Source organism: Macaca mulatta, chromosome 1 (genome assembly GCF_049350105.2).
Source record: "Macaca mulatta isolate MMU2019108-1 chromosome 1, T2T-MMU8v2.0, whole genome shotgun sequence".
NCBI classification, from domain to species: domain Eukaryota; kingdom Metazoa; phylum Chordata; class Mammalia; order Primates; family Cercopithecidae; genus Macaca; species Macaca mulatta.
The window spans coordinates 77,903,766-77,925,363 of record NC_133406.1 but is presented as its reverse complement, the minus strand read 5'-3'; the positions used below and the strand labels follow the sequence as shown (position 1 = coordinate 77,925,363).

The 21,598-nt window shown below is 38.8% G+C and overlaps 1 protein-coding gene, 1 long non-coding RNA gene and 2 other non-coding genes across 4 annotated transcripts in view; 3 read left to right on the top strand and 1 right to left on the bottom strand.

Annotated features, from left to right (window-relative positions):
* Positions 1-21,598, bottom strand: part of IARS2 (isoleucyl-tRNA synthetase 2, mitochondrial) — a 71,922-nt gene that overhangs the window by 15,196 nt on the left and 35,128 nt on the right. Inside the window, exons 12-14 of the mRNA XM_015115924.3 lie at positions 19,379-19,539; positions 7,580-7,682; positions 5,909-6,002 (exon numbers count right to left, since the gene is read on the bottom strand). Of these exons, the coding sequence (XP_014971410.3) occupies positions 5,909-6,002; positions 7,580-7,682; positions 19,379-19,539 (358 nt within the window). The remainder of the gene's footprint in view (positions 1-5,908; positions 6,003-7,579; positions 7,683-19,378; positions 19,540-21,598) is intronic.
* Positions 14,709-18,419, top strand: LOC144329627 (uncharacterized). Its single transcript, XR_013395109.1, has 3 exons — positions 14,709-14,846; positions 15,943-16,015; positions 18,286-18,419. It is a non-coding gene; the product is annotated as an uncharacterized LOC144329627 (long non-coding RNA).
* Positions 15,582-15,666, top strand: MIR194-1 (microRNA mir-194-1). Its single transcript, NR_032080.1, has one exon. It is a non-coding gene; the product is annotated as a microRNA mir-194-1 (primary transcript).
* MIR215 (microRNA mir-215) lies at positions 15,864-15,973 on the top strand. Its single transcript, NR_032081.1, has one exon. It is a non-coding gene; the product is annotated as a microRNA mir-215 (primary transcript).

Below are 21,598 nucleotides of genomic sequence, written 5' to 3'. Positions count from 1 at the left end.
AGCAGAGATTGTGCCACTCCACTCCAGCCTGGGCGACAGAGTGAGACTCTGTCTCAAAAAAAAAAAGAAAAGAAATAACTGTGATGGGTGTTACCAAGGAGAAAATAAAGGGTTTAACCTAGTCTGTGCAGCCAGGAAAGTCTGAGATAATGTAAGAAAGTAAATGCATATGCAGTGAAAAAAAATCTCTAGCTAGATTGAGAAAATAGAAAAGAAGATCCAAATAAACAAAACCAGAAGTAAAAAAGGAGACATGGGGCCGGACGCGGTGGTGCACACCTATAATCCCAGAACTTTGGAAGGCAGAGGCGGGTGGATCACAAGGTCAGGAGTTCAAGACCAGCCAGGTCAAGATGGTGAAACCCCATCTCTACTAAAAATGCAAACATTAGCCAGGCATGGTGACAGGCACCTGTAACCCCAGTTACTTGGGAGGAATGAGGCAGAGAACTGCTTGAACCTAGGAGGTGGAGTTTGCAGTGCGACGAGATCAGGCCACTGCACTCCAGTCTAGGCGACAGAGCAAGACTCCATCTCAAAAAAAAAAAAAAAGATAAAGGAGACATACAACAGAGAAATACAAAGGATCATCAGAGACTACTATAAACAAATGTACACTAACACATAGGAAAACCTGGAGGAAATGGATAAACCCCTGGACACATACAACCTACCAAGATTAAACCGGGAAGAAATAGAACAGTAAGGAGTAACTGGACTGAATAAGTAACACAAAGTCTTCCAACAAAGAAAAGTCTAGGACAAGATGGCTTTACTGCTGAATTCTACCAAATATATAAAGAACAACAACAATTCTGCTCAAACTACTCCAAAGAATCCAAGAAGAGGAAACTCTTCTTAAATCACTGTACAAAGCCAGCATTACCCTGATAGCAAAACCAGGCAAAGACACAAGAAAAAAGAAAACTACAGGCCAATATCTCTGTTGAACAAAGACACAAAAATCCTCAACAGGTTGGGGGCGGTGACTCACACCTGTAATCCCAACACTTTGGGAGACCGAGGCAGGCGGATCATGCAGTCAGGAGGTCAAGACCATCCTGGCTAACATGGTGAAACTCATCGCCACTAAAAATACAAAAAATTAGGCGGGCGTGGTAGTGGGTGCCTGTAGTCCCAGCTACTGGGGAGGCTGAGGCAGAAAAATTGCTTGAACCTGGGAGGCAGTGGTCGCAGTGAGCTGAGATCGTGTCACTGCACTCCAGCCTGGGCAACAGAGCAAGATTCCGTCTCAAAAAAAAAAAAAAAAAAAAATTCAACATGGCCAGGCATCGTGGCTCATGCCTGTAATCCCAGCACTTTGGGAGGCTGAGGGGGGCTGATCATTTGAGGTCAGGAGTTTGAGACCAGCCTGGCCAACATGGTGAAACCCCATCTCTATTAAAAATATAAAATTGCTGGGCACGGTGGCTCATGCCTGTAATCCCAGCACTTTGGGAGGCTGAGGCGGGTGGATCACCTGAGGTGGGGAGTTCGATTCCAGCCTGACAAACATGGAGAAACCCCATTTCAACTAAAAATACAAAATTAGCCGGGCGTGGTGGCACATGCCTGTAGTCTCAGCTACTTGGGAAGCTGAGGCAGGAGAATCGCTTGAACCCGGGAGGTGGAGGTTGCAGTGAGCCCAGGTTGTGCCATTGCACTCCAGTCTGGGCAACAAGAGTGAGACTCCATCTCAAAAAAATAAATAAATAAATAAAAATTAACCAGGTGTGGTGGCACATGCCTATAATCCCAGCTACTCAGGAGGCTCAGGCAGAAGAATCACTAGAACTCGGGAGGCGGAGGTCGCAGTGAGCCGAGATTGTGCCACTGCATTCCAACCTGGGCGACAGAGTGAGACTCCATCTTAAATAAATAAATAAATAAATAAATATTCAATGCAATTCCATGCATTGAAGAAAGGAAGGAAGAAAGGGAGGAAGGGAGGGAGGGAGGGAGGGAGGGAGGGAGGAAGGAAGGAAGGAAGGAAGGAAGGAAGGAAGGAAGGAAGGAAGGAAGGAAGGAAGGAAGGAAGGGAGGAAGGGAGGGAGGGAGGGAGGGAGGGAGGGAGGGAAGGAGGGAAAGAGCGAAAGAAAGAGCGAAGGAAAGAGGGAAGGCAGGCAGGCAGGCAGGCAGGCAGGAAGGAAGGAAGGAAGGAAAGAAAATAGACCCTTACCTCTCATCATATACAAAAATCAACTCAAAAGAGAGACTTATATCTAAGGTCCCCAACTATGAAACTACTAGAGGAAAACATAGGAGAAATCCTCTAGGACATCGGTCTAGGCAAAACTGTTATGGCTAAGACTTCAAAAGCACAAGTAAAGGAACAAAAACAGACAAATGGGACTATATTAAGAAAAAGTTGCAGCACAACGAAGGAAACAATCAACACAGTAAAGAGACAACCTGTAGAATGGAAGAAAATATTTGCAAACTATTTGTCTGACAAGGGACTAATATTCGGATTCAAGTAAAGAAACAGCAAAAATAAGAAACAACAAAAAAAATCTCATTACAAAGCGGGTAAAGGGTCTGAACAGACACTTCTCAAAGGATGTCATATAAATGGACAACAGGTGTATGAAAAAATGTTCAACATCACTAATCATCAGGGAAGTGCAAATCAAAAACAGTGACATATCATCTTACCCCAGTTAGCCCAGAATGGCTATTATCAAAAAGAAAGTAACAAATGATGGCAAGGATGTGGAGAGAACAGAACTATTATACACTGTTGGTGGGAATGTAAATTAGTACAGCCATTATAAAAAACATTACGGAGGTTTCTTTTCAAAAAACTAAAAACAGAACTATCATATGATCCAGCAATCCCACTACTAGGTATTTATGCAAAGGAAATAAAATCAGCATATCAACCGGATACCTGCATCTCCATGTTTATTACAACACTACTCACAATAGCCAAGATACGGAATCGGTCTAAGTATCCATCAAAGATGAATGGATAAAGAAAATGTGATAAATACACACAATGGAATACTATTCAGCCATATCCTGTCATTAGCAGCAACATGGATGGAACTGGAGGTCATGATGTTAAATGAAATAAGCCAAGCATAGAAAGACAAATACTCCATAATCTCACTCATATGTGGGAGTTTAAAAAGTTGATCTTATGGAGGTAGAAAGTAGAATGATAGTTACCAGAGGCTGGGAAGGGTGAGAGGGAGGGATGAAGAGCGTTTGGTTAATGGGGATATGGTTAATGGGGATAGAAAAGGAGTTACTTATATGGGATAAATTCTAGTGTTTAATACAGTAAGGCAAATATAGTAACAATTTATTGCATATTTCAAAATAACTAGAAGAGAAGATATAAAATGTTCCCACCACAAAGAAATGGTAAATGTTTGGGTAAATGTTTAAATACCCTCATTTGATCATTACATATTGAATGCACCTATCAAAACACTACAAGTACTCAATAATATGTACAATTATTATGAATTAATTTAAAATTTTTCTGTTGCAGTGAAAATTATTTGGTTAAGAATATTATACTCTGGCCGGGTGCGGTGGCTCACATTTGTAATCCCAGCACTTTGGGAGGTTGAGACAGGTGAATCATTTGAGGCCAGGAGTTTGAGACCAGCCTGGCCAACACGGTGAAACCCCTTCTCTACTAAAAATACAAAAATTAGCTGGGCATGGTGGCACATGCCTGTAATCCCAGCTGCTCAGGAGGCAGAGGCAGGAGAGTCACTTGAACTCAGGAGGTGAAGGCTGCAGTGAGCTGAGATCGTACCACTGCACTCCATCCTGGGCAACAGAGTGAGACACTGTCTCAAAAAAAAAAAAATCACACTCTAGAAGTATTATGACTAAACTCTATCAGATAGGTTTTTATGACCGTTTTCATGGATTTTAAACCACTCGACGGCGCCAAATATAACATGCACTCACTGCACTTGGTAATGTAAAAATGATTTCAGAAACTGAAAAGCAACAATGGTAGTACCATTAATTCTCACAAAGCCTAAAGCAGTGAATAAACTTTGAAATACACTATACCTCACGGTTTCACAATTGGCATACTCTTTTCTGAAATTCAGAATGCTGCCCAACATGTGCCAGCAGGAAACTCTTCTTCCTACTACCTTAAGTAGTGGTATTGACCTGCATTTTCAATACAGAGTCATGCATTGCTTAACAATAGAGATATACTCTGAGAACTGTGCCCTTAGGTGATTTCATCATTGTGTGAACATCATAGAGTGTACTTACACAAACCTCAATGGGATAGCCGACTCTACATCTAGCCAACATGGCACAGTGTATTGCTCCTAGGCTACAAACCTGCACAGCATGTTACTGTACTGAATACTGCAGGCAATGTCAGCACATGGTACGTATTTGTGTATCTAAACATATCTAAACACAGAAAAGGTACAGTAAAAATACAGTAGTCATCCCTTGATATATGCAAAGGATTGGTTCTAGGACCCAGCAACCCCCCAGCCCCCCACTTCTACATGTACCAAAATCTGTGAATACTCAAATACAGCAGTCCCAAAGTTGGCCCTGCTGAATCTGCATATATGAAAAGTCAGCCCTCCCTTTCTATATGTGAGTTTCAAAATCCTGAGAATACTATATTTTCCATCTGCATTTCATTGAAAAAAATTGCATATAAGTAGACCTGTGCAGTCAGAACCCTGTTGTTCAGCAGTCGAATTTATTATCATCTTGTGGGGCCATCATCATGTATGCAGTCTGCTACTGACTGCAATGTCATTATGTAACACATAACTGTAATTTAGGGAAGCAAAGTACCAAAACTTGCAGTATTTTCCCTCAAATATGCTGGGAGAAAATTATGAAATAATAATTCTAAAAATCACTACAAAAAAATTATAAAAATATGTAACTTATATTTGGCCATTATTATTATGCACGTTTTATCTGTAATAGAGAGAAAACATGAATTTACATGCATTTTGTTTTTCAAATTTCCTAAGCTGAAAGAAAGGCTTAAATGAAGGAAATAGATCCACCTACTAGGAATCCCATTGTGCGATTCGTAGACAAGCTACTTTTCCCACATACCCTTACTCCAGAAAGCAAACAGGGTCTCTCGGGCCAAAGCTGGCCCTTAGTAAGAGTGTGAGGAACTGTGTGATCCATCACTGCTTCCGTGACATCTCATCCCTGTCTCCAACTTCACAGTGATAACAATCCCTGTTCTTCATTTGAAGTCTTATCTTTTCACTTAGTTGCCTTAAAAATATTTCTTCTCAAGCATCTAAACATATCCTCTGATACGTGCCTTCTCCTACTACTCCTTTCTAATTCCTGCCCAGTGTCTCTCCTTTCTCTTTATCCAATCAGTCAAAAACATTCCCTAATTATCAGGAAGTATAAAAGTTAGTCGGCTGTTTGTACAGAGAGGAGAAAAGGCCACAAAAAGCAATGTAGTATAGAAGATGAGAACTGAAAATCAGGGTACTTGAGTTCCAGTTTGACACTATTAAGCTATGTGACCATCAACTAACTTGGCTCTAAGTCAATTTCATTTTCTCTTCTGAAAAATGATGAGGTCAGACTATTTCAGTGACTTCCAAACTTCGTTTTACAAAACTGGGTGCCTTGGGGTTGCCAAGTGGCCAAGGAGAATGAACTGGTTGAAAGGAGGAAAAATATTCCCATTTTTAACTATTTTCTGTATTGTAAATTCTAAATGAAATTTCATCTAGAAAAACAGAAAAAGGTTTAGAAATCATTGGATTGAGTAAACTCTAAGGGTCCTTCCAGGTCTAAAATATAGCAGATCTCTAAATAAAGCACACACACACAAAAAGGTTTTGATCATAGATCCCTTCTAAATACCAATTCCATATTTTCAAAACGTCTTGATCAGCATATATCTATTTTTTAAAATTACCTGGAAGAACATGAGACCATGAAGTTCCACTATCAAACCAGATGTCCAAAATATCCTGACCTGGAACATATTCCAAGGCATCAGGGCCACCAACCTAGTAAGACAATGTAAAAGCATGTTAGGTACACAAAGATCACAATACAGACAACAAATACTGTACCCCCAAAAGTCTTCAGAAATGAAATGCAACCATTAAGTTCACATTTTTAGATGAAATTTACAGTATTTTTAAGCATTTCACAGTTAAGTACAACTCCCTCCATTCACATTTAAAAGTATCTGTGGCCACTGAATTACACATTTACCAATGTAATATGAATTGGTTTCTATTTTCTTGAAATTAACTTTAAATTTGGATATTTTAATGTGTGATACAATCAGCTAACTCTACTACAGATCCTACAAAGGCCTGATGTAACATTAGGCACTGTTCTCTCACAGTAAATTACATGAGCTTAGTTAACATTAATCAATCCTGGCCCTCAATGAGGTAACAATTGACCCTCGCATTCCACTACTTTATTAAATACTACACTTTTTTTTTTTTTTTTTTTTTGAGACAGAGTCTCACTCTGTCACCCAGCTTGGAGTGCAATGGCACAATCTTGGCTCACTGCAATCTCCGTCTCCTGGATTCAAGCAATTCTTCTGCCTCAGCCTCCTGAGTAGCTGGGACTCAAGGCATGTTGCGCCACCATGCCTGGCTGATTTTTTGTTTTATCTTTTCTTTTTTTTTTGAGACAGAGTTTCACTCTGTTGCCCAGGCTACAGTGCAGTGGTGTAATCTCTGCTCACTGCAAGCTCTGCCGCCAGGGTTCGCGCCATTCTCCCACCTCAGCCTCCCGAGTAGCTGGGACTACAGGGGCTCACCATCGTGCCCAGCTAATTTTTTGTATTTTTAGTAGAAACGGGGTTTCACCGTGTTAGCCAGGATAGTCTTGATCTCCTGACCTCGTGATCCACCCACCTCGGCCTCCCAAAGCGCTGGGATTACAGACGTGAGCCACTGAGCCCTGCCTTTTTTTTTTTTTTTTTTTTTTTTTTTTTAGCAGTGATGAGGTTTCACCATGTTGGCCAGGCTGGTTTTGAATTCCTGACCTCAGGTGATCCGCCCGTCTTGGCTTCCCAAAGTGCTGGGATTACAGGTGTGCACCACTGCGCCTGACCTAATACTACACTTTGTTTTGGGGGGACGGGCTCTCACTCTGTAACCCAGGCTGCAGTGCAGTGGTGCAATCTCAGCTCGCTGCAACCTGTCTTCCAGGCTCAAGCCATCCTCCCACCTCAACCTCCCGAGTAGTTGGGACTACAGGCGCATGCCACAATGCCTAGCTAATTTTTATATATATATATTTTTTTGTAGAGACAGGGTTTTACCATGTTAACAGCCCAGGCTGGTCTCAAACTCATGGACTCAAGCTATCTGCTTGCCTCAGCCTTTCAAAGTGCTGGGATTACAGCACTTAAATACTACATATCACACCCAGCCTTAAATACTACAGTTCTATAGTTAAACAAAATGTCTACTTTCAAACTGCATTAGCTTCTAATTTACAGTAAATAAATTTATTAACTTTACATAAGATGCTTTTTTAACTCTCAAGAATTTCCCTTGTTGTCATCAAGTCCTGTAATACACACAAAAGCTGTTAAATACAAACAGAAATTTACCTCAGATAAGACTTCTTTTGGAAGAAGTTGCTCAGGGGGAAGAGTCCACCAGACATCACTGCCGTGCTGTTCCACTAGTTTAACAATATGCTCAATGGTTTGGCTATTTCAGGGGGGACATGGCAGAATTATTCAATTAACTATTGTGATGAATAACAAACAATTTAAAATTAACAAATAGTGATTTCTTTTCCTATCTTTTTCCTCAAACCTTAGTTTGAAAAGCTGCTATCATTTTAAATTCAATATAAGTAAAAAATTGATTATACATATCCTTAAAAAGAAAAAAAAAAAAAGAACTTCTTCTGACCACCCTGTTTCCATTACTGATTTACCTATTTGTTACTAATCTATTTTCTATACAGGTACTTATACTCGAAACCTCCTAATTATCTTTCCTCTTCTGATTTCTGCCTAAATTAAACCAACACATTCTCTCAGTTCTACCTTTGAAAGTTTACAGTGGTTCCCACTCACATTCTATCAGTCCAACCTCATTCCCTGAAAACTAAACTGATGCAATCAATGGTCTGAAAGCACTTCCCCCTACCCTCATCCCTTTACTTTACAAAACAGACCTTGAAATAGATGCATTCCTAAACTGCTTTTATCACACTAATTCTCTGCTTGAAAACTTTCCAGGACTCCCTCCCTGCTTACAGACATCTGCCTAAGATGCAATGCCATACTAGAGCAGAGACTGTGTCGACAGATATCCAGGCTTATATTCTGACTGTCACTTTGTATTTATGATCATGCACAAGTACTAGAACTTCTTTAAGACCTAGCTTTCCCTTCTGTTAAGAACAATCTAATTCATTGCTCAGAAACTACTGAACACCTCCAGCGTCTTGGGTACCGGCACTAGAGAGACAGCAGTTGGCAAAATACGCAAGACCCTCCCCTGATGAAACTTAACATTGTAGTAATCCTAGACACTTCCCTCGAACAACTACAAACTAAATGAGACTATACATGTAAAACTTAGTACAGTACCTAACACATGACAGAAAGCCAATCAACCCCTATCAAATAAACAACAGAACTGGTCATATCTTTGGGAAGATAGACAGTAATAAATTATTTGAAAATTAAACTCAAGGAAATAAAAGCATACTATAGTTTCTCACAAAAATAACATTTTTAATTTATTAGAATATTGACTTTATTATTGCAGCTTTGTTGCTATTACAGCTTCCTCTAGTTGCTTTTCATTTAGTCACAGTACATATAATGGCCAAGAGCATGGATCCTGCCAGCAGGGGGCTTTGGCTTAATTTCTGGCTCCACGACTTGAACCTGGGCAAGGCACTTAACATTTCTGTGCCTCAGTTTCCTCATTTGTAAAACACAAATAGTAAAAGCATCATTAAGAGACTTCCTATGAATATTAACTGAGTTAATAAATATAAAACACATAGAACAATATCTGGCACATTTGAATAAATATTATGTACGCATTATTCAGACTGATTATTTGACGTCAGGTCTGGGCCTGATAATTCACAGATAAATGAAGTGTTTACCAAAAATTGTTGTGGAAGGCAAAATCAAATGAGTATTAAATATGCTCTACAGGCCGGGCACAGTGGCTTACGCCTGTAATCCCAGCACTTTGGGAGGCCAAGGCGGGTGGATCACGAGGTCAGGAGATTGAGACCATTCCGGCTAACATGGTGAAACCCCATCTCTATTAAATACAAAAAAATTAGCCGAGCATGGTGGCAGGTGCCTGTAGTCCCAGCTACTGGGGAGGCTGAGGCAGGAGAATGGCGTGAACCCAGGAGGCAGAGCTTGCGGTGAGCCGAGATCACGCCACTGCACTCTAGCCTGGGCAACAGAGCGAGACTCCGTCTCAAAAAAAACAATAAATAAATAAATATGCTCTACAAATTTAAATTTGAAATACCTTATAAAAGCTGGATATCACTAAGTTGGTATTCTATGAAGGATAGATTTTAAAAGTATAACGCTACCATCATGTACTTTGAAGAACTTACAATGAGAAAGGAAAATGGGCATAAATGCATGTTTCTAAGACACTGAATCATTTCAGATGGACTTTAACAGTAAAGATAAACTTTTATGTTATCAGACCATAAAAACCTTATGTAATAACTACCTAGTTATATGACAATAGTATTTAGTTACATATTACTATCTTACAGAGTTTGTCCAGAACATTTTCAGTTAAGAAAATATGAACATAGTATAACAGAAAAACCTGAATAAATCTAAAGACCAAAAGAAAAAAAAAAAAACAAAAGATTACAACCACAAAAGAGAGATACTAGTAAAGTACATTTACACGCAAATATATGCACAATTACAGTACATAATACTTCATACTAATGAAATTTTCATTAAAAAATAATAATTCTAAAAATGGGTGTCATTTGCCTTTCTTTTTTAAAATGTTATCATTAGACTGCCAAGTTTAGGTAAAGAGTAAAATAAAACAGTAAATGTATTGGAAAAACACATAAAAATAATATCAAAGTAAAAGTAAATGTCTCAAATTTCATATTAATTTAGCAAATACAGTCGAAATGTTAGGATAAAGAATATTAACCAGAAGCATGTATACATATACCACGTATCTTTTTCAAAGCACTTTACAAGCACTTGCTAACTGGATTCACAGAAATACACAGTGGGTCTTGACAGATGATTTGTTCTGCACCTTAGGGTTCCTTAAATTACGAGGCTAAGCAAGTAACAGTTAAAATCAGGGCTTGATTTGTGTTTCCTAAATCATATATAGTTTGGTGTGCTGTTTTTACTTCTTTATTCTGCCTCTCTAACTCATCTATAAAGACAACACTGTAACTGAATTCACACTCGTACTCTCTGGAGTTTGCTAAGCAATGGCAGAAAGGCTCTTTTACCCAGGTATAGAGTGACGACTGCGTATCAGAGATGAAGTGAGAAACTAGGCAGTCCCAGGAGATTAGTATGTTGACACAGCAAGTACTAAGTCCAAAAACCAGACTCTACCTGTGATTTACTGGAAAATGACAGGAATAAATCATATTATTTTTTGAGTTTCAGTTTCTATAAACATTGGAAAAAGTTGTGAAGAAGAAGACTAGGTGAAAATTTTTATTCTTAAAAGAAAAAGTCCTAATAACTAAAGAAAAGTGAGTAACTTTATGACTATAGATGAAACATACACATTTTATTTTAATTAATTACGTAAATTTTTTTGAGACAAGGTGTCACTCGGTGGCCCAAGTTGGATTACAGTGGCATGATCATAGCTCACTAGAAGCCTTGAACTCCTGTGTCATGTAATTCTCTCGCCTCAGCCTCCCGAGTAGCTGGGACTACAGGCCCACGCCAAGATGCCCTGCTTTTTTTTTTTTTTCTTCGCCCCTCTAGAGATGGGAATCTCGCTTTGTTGCTCAGGCTGGTCTCGAACGCCTGGCCTCATGCAATCCTCCAGTCTTAGCCTCCCAAAATGCTGGGATTATGGGTTGTGAGCCACCACACCCAGCTCCACATCCATATTTGAGAAACCTAAATTCAACTTTAATAAAACTAAGCTCTTTTTCATATTCTTGGCCTGGCACGGTGGCTCATGACTATAATCCTAGCACTTTGGGAGGCCAAGGCAAGAGGATCACTTGAGCCCAAGAGTTCAAGACCAGCCTGGGTAACATAGTAAAGACCCCACACCTATTTTAAAAAAATAAAAATGAGTTCTTTTTCATATTCCTAAATATCAGAAAATTCAGTGACATTTTAAATGTTATTTAACTATATTCAAGTAACCTACTAAGTATATAACTAAAAGCATTAAGAAAGAAATATTCCAATTTTGCTGTTGGCATGTTATTAAAGCAACCATAAAATCCTACCAAGTTTAGTCAGATACCTCTAATCTAAAATTCATTTTAATTGCTACATTTTTTATAACGATATTAGTAATTTAGTTAGATATAGAACATATTTTAATATAAGAAATGTAATTTTGTGTTTTATATATACTTTATTTGCAAATTTTTTTTGTTGTTGTTGTTGTTTTTTGAGACGGAGTCTCCCTCTGTCCCCCCGGGCTGGAGTGCAGTGGCCGGATCTCAGCTCACTGCAAGCTCCGCCTCCCGGGTTCACGCCATTCTCCTGCCTCAGCCTCCCGAGTAGCTGGGGCTACAGGCGCCCGCCACCTCGCCCGGCTAGCTTTTTGTATTTTTTAGTAGAGACGGGGTTTCACCATGTTAGCCAGGATGGTCTCGATCTCCTGACCTTGTGATCCGCCCGTCTCAGCCTCCCAAAGTGCTGGGATTACAGGCTTGAGCCACCGCGCCCGGCTTTTATTTGCAAATTTAAAAAACTTTTTTAAAAACTAACAAAAGTCTCTTAGTGAGGAAGAAAAGTTTTTCCTTTAGCTTACCTAATTACACTTACGAGAAACAACGTAACTACACATTAGCTACACCAATGAAAAGCAATCCTGCAATCATTTTTAAAAATCCAATTTCAGAAAGGCTATTGTAAATAAAACAACATACTTCAGACTTTTTTTCCTTGTTACATATGTATAGGAATCAGAACAAAAGAAAAATTTGTTCAATGTATCCAAAAGAAACATGAAACATTTTTAAGGGAAGAAGCTTTATCTCATTAAGATAGCAAGTCTCACTAATATTTAGAGAGCAAGACTTTCTTCCTTCCTTTATATTGTGAATTATGAAAACATCATGTTCTAAATAAAGTCTACTAAATGTACTTTAGTAAGCATTATGTTCTATAATTAGGTTCTATTTTGAGATTCTAGATAAATTATTTATATTTTTAAAACAATAAAGTTGGCCAGGCGCGGTGGCTCAAGCCTGTAATCCCAGCACTTTGGGAGGACGAGACGGGCGGATCACGAGGTCAGGAGATCGAGACCATCCTGGCTAACACAGTGAAACCCCGTCTCTACTAAAAAATACAAAAAACTAGCCGGGCGAGGTGGCGGGCGCCTGTAGTCCCAGCTACTCGGGAGGCTGAGGCAGGAGAATGGCGTAGACCCGGGAGGCGGAGCTTGCAGTGAGCTGAGATCTGGCCACTGCACTCCAGCCTGGGCGACAGAGCGAGACTCCGTCTCCAAAAAAAAAAAAAAAATAAAGTTAATTTTAAAATGAGAGAGTAAAGAAAAACCCAACAAATATATGTTAATTAGCTAGATTTAGCCATTCCACAATGCATACATATTTCAAAACATGTTGTACATAATATATGCAATTTTTGTCAATTGAATAAATTAATTTTGGGTGGGCACGGTGGTTCACACCTGCAATCCTAGCACTTTGGAAGGCTGAGGTAGGTGAATCACTTGAGCTAAGGACTTCAAGACCAGCCTGGGCAACAAGGCAAAATCCAGTCTCTACAAAAATACAAAAATTAGCCAGGTATGGTGGTACGTGACTGTAGTCTCAGCTACTTGGGGGGAGGATCACTTGAACCCGGGAGGTAGAGGTTGCAGTGAGCTGAGATTGCGCCAATGTACTCCAGCCTGGCAATAGAGCGAGACTCTGTCTCAAAAAAAAAAAAAAAAAAAAAAAAAAAAGGCCAGGCGCGGTGACTCACGCCTGTAATCCCAGCACTTTCGGAGGCCGAAGCCGCCGGATCACGAGGTCAGGAGCTCGAGACCATCCTGGCTAACACGGTGAAACTCCCTCTCTACTAAAAATACAAAAAATCAGCCGGGTGAGGTGGCGGGCACCTGTAGTCCCAGCTACTCGGGAGGCTGAGGCAGGAGAATGGCCTGAACCCGGGAGGTGGAGCTTACAGTGAGCCGAGATCGTGCCACTGCACTCCAGCCTGGGCCACAGAGATTCCATCTCAAAACAAACAAAACAAAACAAAACAAAGAAAGTGTGACAGAGAGTTTTGAGGCCAGGCGCGGTGGCTCACTCCTGTAATCTCAGCACTTTGGGAGGCCGAGGAGGGCAGATCACCTGAGGTGGGGAGTTCGAGACCAGCCTGACCTACATGGAGAAACCCCATCTCTACTAAAAATACAAAAATTAGCCAGGCATGGTGGCGCATGCCTGTAATCCCAGCTACTTGAAAGAATGAAACAGGAGAATCACTTGAACCCGGGAAGCAGAGGTTGCAGTGAGCCAAGATCCCGCCATTGCACTCCAGCCTGGGGAACAAGAGCAAGACTCCGTCTCAAAAAAAAAAAAAAGTGTGACAAAGAGTTTTGAAAACAAAAATTGCAATAAAAATAAACAGACATATAACCCACAAACTTGAGCTAGGTATAATGATGATAAAAACAAAGATAAATTTAATGTTCAAACAAAATATAAAAAGATAATTTGAAAAAAGTATATAAAGTTAACTGCAAACAAGTGCTGAAAAGATACTCATTATAGAGATGTGACAAACATCTAACAAAATCCGAACGTTGGATATGTTATGTGCATTTGCTTTTCATACACAAGGAACTAGGCAACCGTTAAGAGCTAAGCTGACATTTTTAACAGGTGCATATTCATTCTTCTAAAACTAATTAAATTACATCTTCTTTTGTATATCATTATGTTCCTTTATAAACAACTGTATTGGACATCTTAATACACTTCACACAAGAGGTATTAGTCCTACTTCCTTTGGGTAAATACTTACAGGTGGAATTTTTTTATAATGAAACCAAGATAATACTTAAAAGATTTTTTTAAACAATTTTCTGTTTCCTAAAAAAATTTTTAAACAATTTTCTATTTCTTTGTGATATTTAATATTCTTCAGAAAAAAATACAATAAAAATTCTAATTTATCTGAAGTTTAAGAATTCTCCCTTTATTTCTTTAATATCCTATACTTAACACAAACTCATAGTTAACCTGTAACCCAAAGATCAGTATAAATGACTGCTGATAAAAGTGGGTGAAACCACTTATCAGTATGTAATCTATACGCTTCCACCTTAGTGCTTTATTTCATAAAGTAATAAATCTATCATAAAACCTTGTACTTTACTCAAAGGCCTTATCTCAGCACAAGCATTATGTGTCCCTTCTTAGGTTTCAAACTGAGAAAATCCACTAGGTAGCATGAGCAACTATGATACCAGCCAATCACTCTGAACTTCGATATCAACTGGAATGAGGCTTATTAGCGTGTTACGGACATTAAGCAGCATTAAGATTACTAAGCAACAAAGAAACTACGGCTGTCATCCCACTGTCTTCTGTGTTTTGTCTTTATAAGCAAAAATATTAAGGATTATTAAGACAACTTTTCTTCTGTAACTTACTGGAAGAAGAATGAGGTAAGAGGCTAAATGTTTCACATTTGTTTACTAAATTTAATTCTAGAACAAAGTTAAATTTGGGAGGGGAAATTCTATTTTTAATTTAATCCTAGATTTATGTTTTAAAGGTGACAGAAAATCATTTTGGAGAAATTTTTCTTTAATGAACATAAATTTTTTGAACAAAAGGTTTATTATTGTTAATTGAGAAAAAAATTGAGGTAGCTAAAGTTAACACTCAAATTATATTGGAAATTCCTTGGCTATTTTTACTAAATTTCTCATGATTTCCAGAAGTTAGGGGCTAAGTTTCCCTATGTTAATCATCGCATTAATAGCATGAAAGTGATTATAACTGTCTGAAATGATGAAAGAAATTTAACCAACTTCTTTTCCTTCCCAGGTAGCCAGTGTTTCTAAATTTTATCTGATTTATGCTAAAAATTATTTCTTCTGTTTTTATTGACTAGTAACAGATTTCAACCTAAATTCTAATGGCATTATATCACAGATTCAAAAAATGACCTATTTCAGTAAAGTCAGAAATTGAATTATTTCTTGAGAAAATACAAATATGATCTAAAATGCAAATGACACTATTAATTCAAATCAAAATAAAACATCAGCATTTCAAATCTACCAGTCCCTAAACTGATTCAGAACATGAATGTTGACTTTCTTCTGTGAAACAAGTATACTTAGAGATAATGTACAGATCCCATGATGAGCAAAAGGATTCTCCTTATATGTTTAATGGTGTTATCAAGTGTAACAGCAACTCCATGTGGACTGTGTACCAATTTCCAGTGGAGATGCTGTTACTTTTGATGGTTACCAACTTGACACAATATAAAGGTATAATAAAGAAAGACAGAAAATTGTGGTCACTTGGACTCTCATTTGATTCAGGTGGAAAAAAAGATAAACTTTCAGCCTGTTTTACAAAATTAACAAGTAATAAGAATTAATATCAATTTTCTTAAATTCAAGTTTTGCAACACCAAAAAGATCCAATAATGGAAGAGGATTAAAGTCATCATTAAGAAATGGTATACAGGAAAATGACCTATGAATTGACAGACACTATAGCTGAGTTTGTCTGTCATTTCTTTAGGCCAATATTCTGTATGACTGTGCTACTTCAATATCAGAAATCGACGAACACCATGCAACCAACGCAATGACAGGTATGCAGAAGATAATCTGTAACACTATCATGTAGATGTCTTGAAGAATTAAAACATAAATATACCTAATGAAAACTTGTTTGTGTTTTTCTGACAAACCTCATATTTATTTAACCTAACAGTCAACCTATGTACCATTTATTTATCAGGATGTATCAATTAAACCAGTTTGCTATATTTACTAATACATACATATGATCCACCTCAGAGTCCAGAGGGCTGTTTCACCAAGGAATTTCCACCCACCTCAATCACTTCAGTGAAATTCCCTAGACATCTTGCTCTCCAAATAATAAAAAGAAGAGTAGCCAGGTACAGTGGCTCCCGCCTGTAATCCCAGCACTTTGGGAGGCTGAGGAAGGCGGATCACTTGAGGTCAGGAGTTTGAGACCAGCCTGACCAACATGGAGAAACCCCGTCTCTACTAAAAAAGAAAAAAAAAAAAAAAATATATATATATATATATATATATAAAATTAGCCGGGCGTGGTGGCACATGCCTCTAATCCCAGCTACTCGGGAGGCTGAGGCAGGAGAATTACTTGAACCTGGGAGGTGGAGGTTGCAGTGAGCCGAGATCACGCCATTGCATTCCAGCCTAGGCAATAAGAGTAAAACTCTGTCTCAAAAAAAAAAAAAAAGAGGAGACAATGACATGGCTTATAAAACTTTGCAAAACAAAACCAACTTTCCAGTGTGAAATTTTAAACAAATGCTTGTGGAAATTCATCTCAGCTATAATCACTTTAATTCTTTTTCTTTTAAACTGAGTTTGAGGCTGGGCATGGTGGCTCATGCCTGTAATCTCAGCACTCTGGGAGGCAGAGGCAGATGGATCCTTTGTGGCTAGGAGTTCAAGACCAGCTTCGTCAACATGGCAAGAGCCCATCTCTACTAAAAATACAAGAATTAGCCAGGTCAGTGGCGGGCGCCTGTAGTCCCAGCTACTCAGGAGGCTGAGGAGGGACAATCACTTGAACCTGGGAGGCGGAGGTCGTAGTGAGCCAAGATCGCACCACTGCACTCCAGCTTGGGTGACAAAGTGAGACTGTATCAAAAATAAAATAAAATAATCTGAACTGGACAGAATTTACATTAATTCTTAATATGGGTATTAAGATATTAGTAGTTTACATCTGACTAAGCTCTATAAGATCAACACAGCAACAATATTTAGATTATTCATAGAGTCTTACCTCAGCTCCAACTTATAATAATATTGAAATAGCTTTCCAATTATTTTCCGGTCTCTAGCCACTACTTTCTTTTCCTAAAACATACTCTTACTCCTCAAGTCTACTTAAAAGTTTAAACTCCTTAACAGCATAACTTAGAAAAAATTCCATTCACCAAATTAAAAGAAATTGCTCAAAGAAAATGAAAATCGAGAATGTGTTCCTAAAAGGAATAATTAACATCCCTCTCTCCACATCTGTGAAAAACAGTAACAACACTCAAAGCCTCCGTAATAGTACTAGAAGATAAACTAGCTAGACTATTATCTCATTAAAAACAGGGGCCATGTCAGTCTTGTTCACTGTAGCTACGAGCAGTTCCTAGCACGGACACATACTAAGTGCTTAACAATGTGTTCTGTTTTGTTTCGTTCTGAAGAGACAGTGTCTTGCTCTGTCAGCCAGGCTGGAGTGCAGTGGCATGATCATAGCTCACTATAACCTCAAACTCCTGCACTTGAGCGATCCTCTGGCCTGAGCCTCCCAAGGAGCTGGGACTACAGGCCCACACCACTACACCAGCTAATTTTTAAATTTTTCTGTAGAGATGGGGTCTCACTGTTGCCCAACTGTGAACTGCTAGCTTCAAGCAATCCTGCCGCCTTAGCCTCCCAAAGTGCTGGGATTACAGGCGTGAGCCACCACGCCCACATAACAATGTTTCTCGAGTGAATACATGAACGGCGCATCATCTATGGCATACTGTGCTTTACACGAAGTAGTTTGCATTTATTATTTAGTATTCATAACAGTCTACCTGCAACCATTGCTTTTCCTATTTTATAGAGGAGCCAGAGGTTAAGTAAATTCCTCAGTCTCACACACAGTGAATGGCAAAGCCTGAGTTCAAATTCAGTTGCCATTCTCCAAAGCTCATAGATTTCCAAGCAACTTCTCTTTCAAAAAGCACAAAAGGGAACTCTTCAGGATAAAAGAATTATTCTAAGACACAATTGTGATAGTGGCTGTTAACTGAATAAATTTAGTATAAATCACTTTAATAAATTTTTTTCTTTTTTAATTTTTTTGAGACAGAGTCTCGCTCTGTCGCCCAGGCTGGAGTCCAGTGATGTGATCTTGGTTCACTGCAGCCTCCGCCCCCCAGGTTCAAGCAATTCTCTGCCTGACCCTCCCGAGTACCTGAGATTACAAGTGCCCGCCACCACGCCTGGCTAATTTTTTATTTTCAGTAGAGACGGGGTTTCACCATCTTGGCCAGGCTGGTCTTGAACTCCTGACCTCATGACCTACCCGCCTTGGCCTCCCAAAGTGCTGGGATTACAGGCAAGAGCCACCGTGCCCAGTCATGAATTTTACAGTATGTAAAGTATGCCTTAATAAAGTTTAAGAATGAGGCAGATCTATGTGTAGTGATTTGGAATAAACTATAACACATAAAGTGAAAAAAATCTAGGCACAGAGCAGTAGATAGAGATACTCCCTTTTGTATAAACATATGTATATGCTGACAGAAGAATTCATTTTTTTCTGGAAAGATTCAGAAATAACTGTAAACAATGACTGCCTCAAGAAAAGGTTCTGGGTACCTGGAGTAGGAAAAAGCCTACTTTTCAGTGTACAAGCTTTTCTACTATGAATTGTTCATTATGTCCCTCTATTATCTTTCCAAATTAAAAAAAGAAAAAGAAAAGAAAGAAGAACTGGGAATATAATGATCAGTGTAATCATGTGCATTTAACTATATTATAATTTCTTAAATTTTAAGTATCTATATAATTACATAGTCCTATTTGCACTTAAAAGGAAAGTAGATTCAGAATATGAGACTGAATATTTTTTCTGAAGAAAAATTACATTTCAGGCTCCCCTGCTAAACATTGTCCATCTTTGGATCCATGATACCTTAATACAGCCCAATAATTCTCACAGAAAAAAAAAAAATCAGAGCCTTTACTTCTAGGTATCAATATTTAAGAAAATCTAGTTTTTAATATTTTAACTGTATGATAGAATCTTTTTAAGTTTATATTTTAGTTCCCCAAAAGACTATTTTAGCATATTTTATTTAACATATATAAACAGTTCTCAATCGTCCACATTATTTTTCGATTTTTGAAGAAAAAATAATTTGCTTTAAAACACTAAAAAATTTTAGAAAGCATTCTACCTGTTGATCAAGTATTCATCCTTTGTCTTATGATGAAACACAGGAATTGGAACACCCCAAACTCTTTGCCTTGATATACACCAATATGGCCGCCTGTCCATCATTTCAACCATGCCATTCAGTGCTGATCCAGGAATAAATTTCACCTTTTTTAACAATTCCTGCAATTAATTCATAAATCAAGTCTTGTGAGAGAAAGCAGAACAAGTATTCTAGAACAGTCAATTTTCCAAATGCATTTCTTTCTTTTGGATGTTTGTAGCCATTCACATGCCTCCCTTACCCTCCCCTCAAAAAAACAACTAAAAAAACTAAAAGATTTCAGAGCAAATAAGCCAAAGTAAAAATGGAGCCACAAAGAACTTAGTAAATAATATCAGGAGCAGTGATAATATCAGGAGCATTGTTGTATTTTTTAACAATGTTACAAAAGATTTCATACCAATTTCTAATTTACACCAACCCTAGATCAAAACTGTTAATAAAAGCTTTCACAGAACTATTATTCTTCACTAAACTATAGTTAAAATCAATTCAAACTTGATTTCCACCATTTTTTAGAACGCTTAAGAAATAAATTACTATCTTAGGCTGCCAAAAAAAGATTGTAATATACCTAATTTTACATAATGTAGTTTACACTATAGAAAACACTTTCTCAAAATAAGCCCAAGCATGTGGCTCAAACCTGTAATCCCAGCATTTTGGGAGGCTGAGGTGGGAGGATCACTTGAGCCCAAGAGTTCAAAGTTGCAGTGAGCAAGGAGCATGGCACTACACTCCAGCCTGGGCAACAGAGCAAGAGCCTGTCTCTAAAATAAATAAGTATGTATCTCTCTCTCTATCAACAAATGGATAACAGTTATTTCCTCTCAAGAAAGCTCCCTTCCTCCACTTCCACAATAAGGTTGAAAACTACTACCATTTATTTGTCAATTAGCAAAAGATTAATTGTACAGCAAAAATGTTTAACAGGCTCCAAAAAGGTCAAAATGCTAACTTCATTTTAAAAAATCTTTCTATCCATTAATAAAACCATTTTTACATTTTCGGAGAAGGTTTAAATGGTTTCCTCACTCACCATAACTACCAGAAGTTCCCTCCCCCAAAGCTCTCTGTAGCACCACCTATTGGCAGAATGACAAAATCTCTACAAATCAATTTGATTAATGCTATACTTGGTTTAAAAGTCTAAGAAATGTGAATATTGACTAGATATTTGATTTTGCTAAGGAATAAATATTACTTTTTAAAGGTAGTGATACTGGCATGGGAATTATGCTTTAAAGAGTCTGGCCGGGCATGATGGCTCACACCTGTAATTCCAGCACTTTGGGATGCTGAGGTGGGCATATCACCTGAGGTCAGGAATTCGAGACCAGCCCGACCAACATGGAGAAACCCTATCTCTAATAAAAATATAAAACTAGGCGGGTGTAGTTGTGCATGCCTATAATCCCAGCTACTCAGGAGGTTGACGCAGGAGAATAACTTGAACCCAGGAAGTGGGGGTTGCTGTGAGCCAAGATGGCGCCATTGCATTCCAGCCTGGGCAACAAGAGTGAAACTCCATCTCAAAAAAATAAATAAATACAGAGTTTATCTTTGGCTCATGCCTGTAATCCCAGCACTCTGGGAGGCCGAAGCAGGTGGACTGCTTGAGCTTAGGAGTTCAAGAACAACCTGGGCAACTTGACAAAACCCTATCTCTAGAAAAAATACAAAAATGGCCGGGCACGGTGGTTCACGCCTGTAATCCCAGTACTTTGGGAGGCCGAGGCAGGTGGTTCACGAGGTCAGGAGATCGAGACCATCCTGTCTAACACGGTGAAACCCCCTCTCTACTAAAAATACAAAAAATTAGCCGGGCGTGGTGGCGTGCACCTGTAGTCCCAGCTACTCAGGAGGCTGAGGCTGGAGAATGGTGTGAACCCAGGAGGCAGAGCTTGCAGTGAGCCAAGATCATGCCACTGCACTCCAGCCGAGGCGACAGAGTGAGACTCCGTCTCACAAAAAAAAAAAAAAAAAAGAAAAAATACAAAAATACAAAAATTACCCAGGCATGGTGGCACAGGCCTGTAGTCCCAGCTACTCAAGAGGCTGAGGTGGCTGAGGTGGGAGGATCGATTGAGTTCAGGAGGTAGAGGTTGCAGTGAGCTGAGATCACACCACTGCACTCCAGCCTATGTGACAGAGCAAGACCCTGTTTCAAAAGAAAAA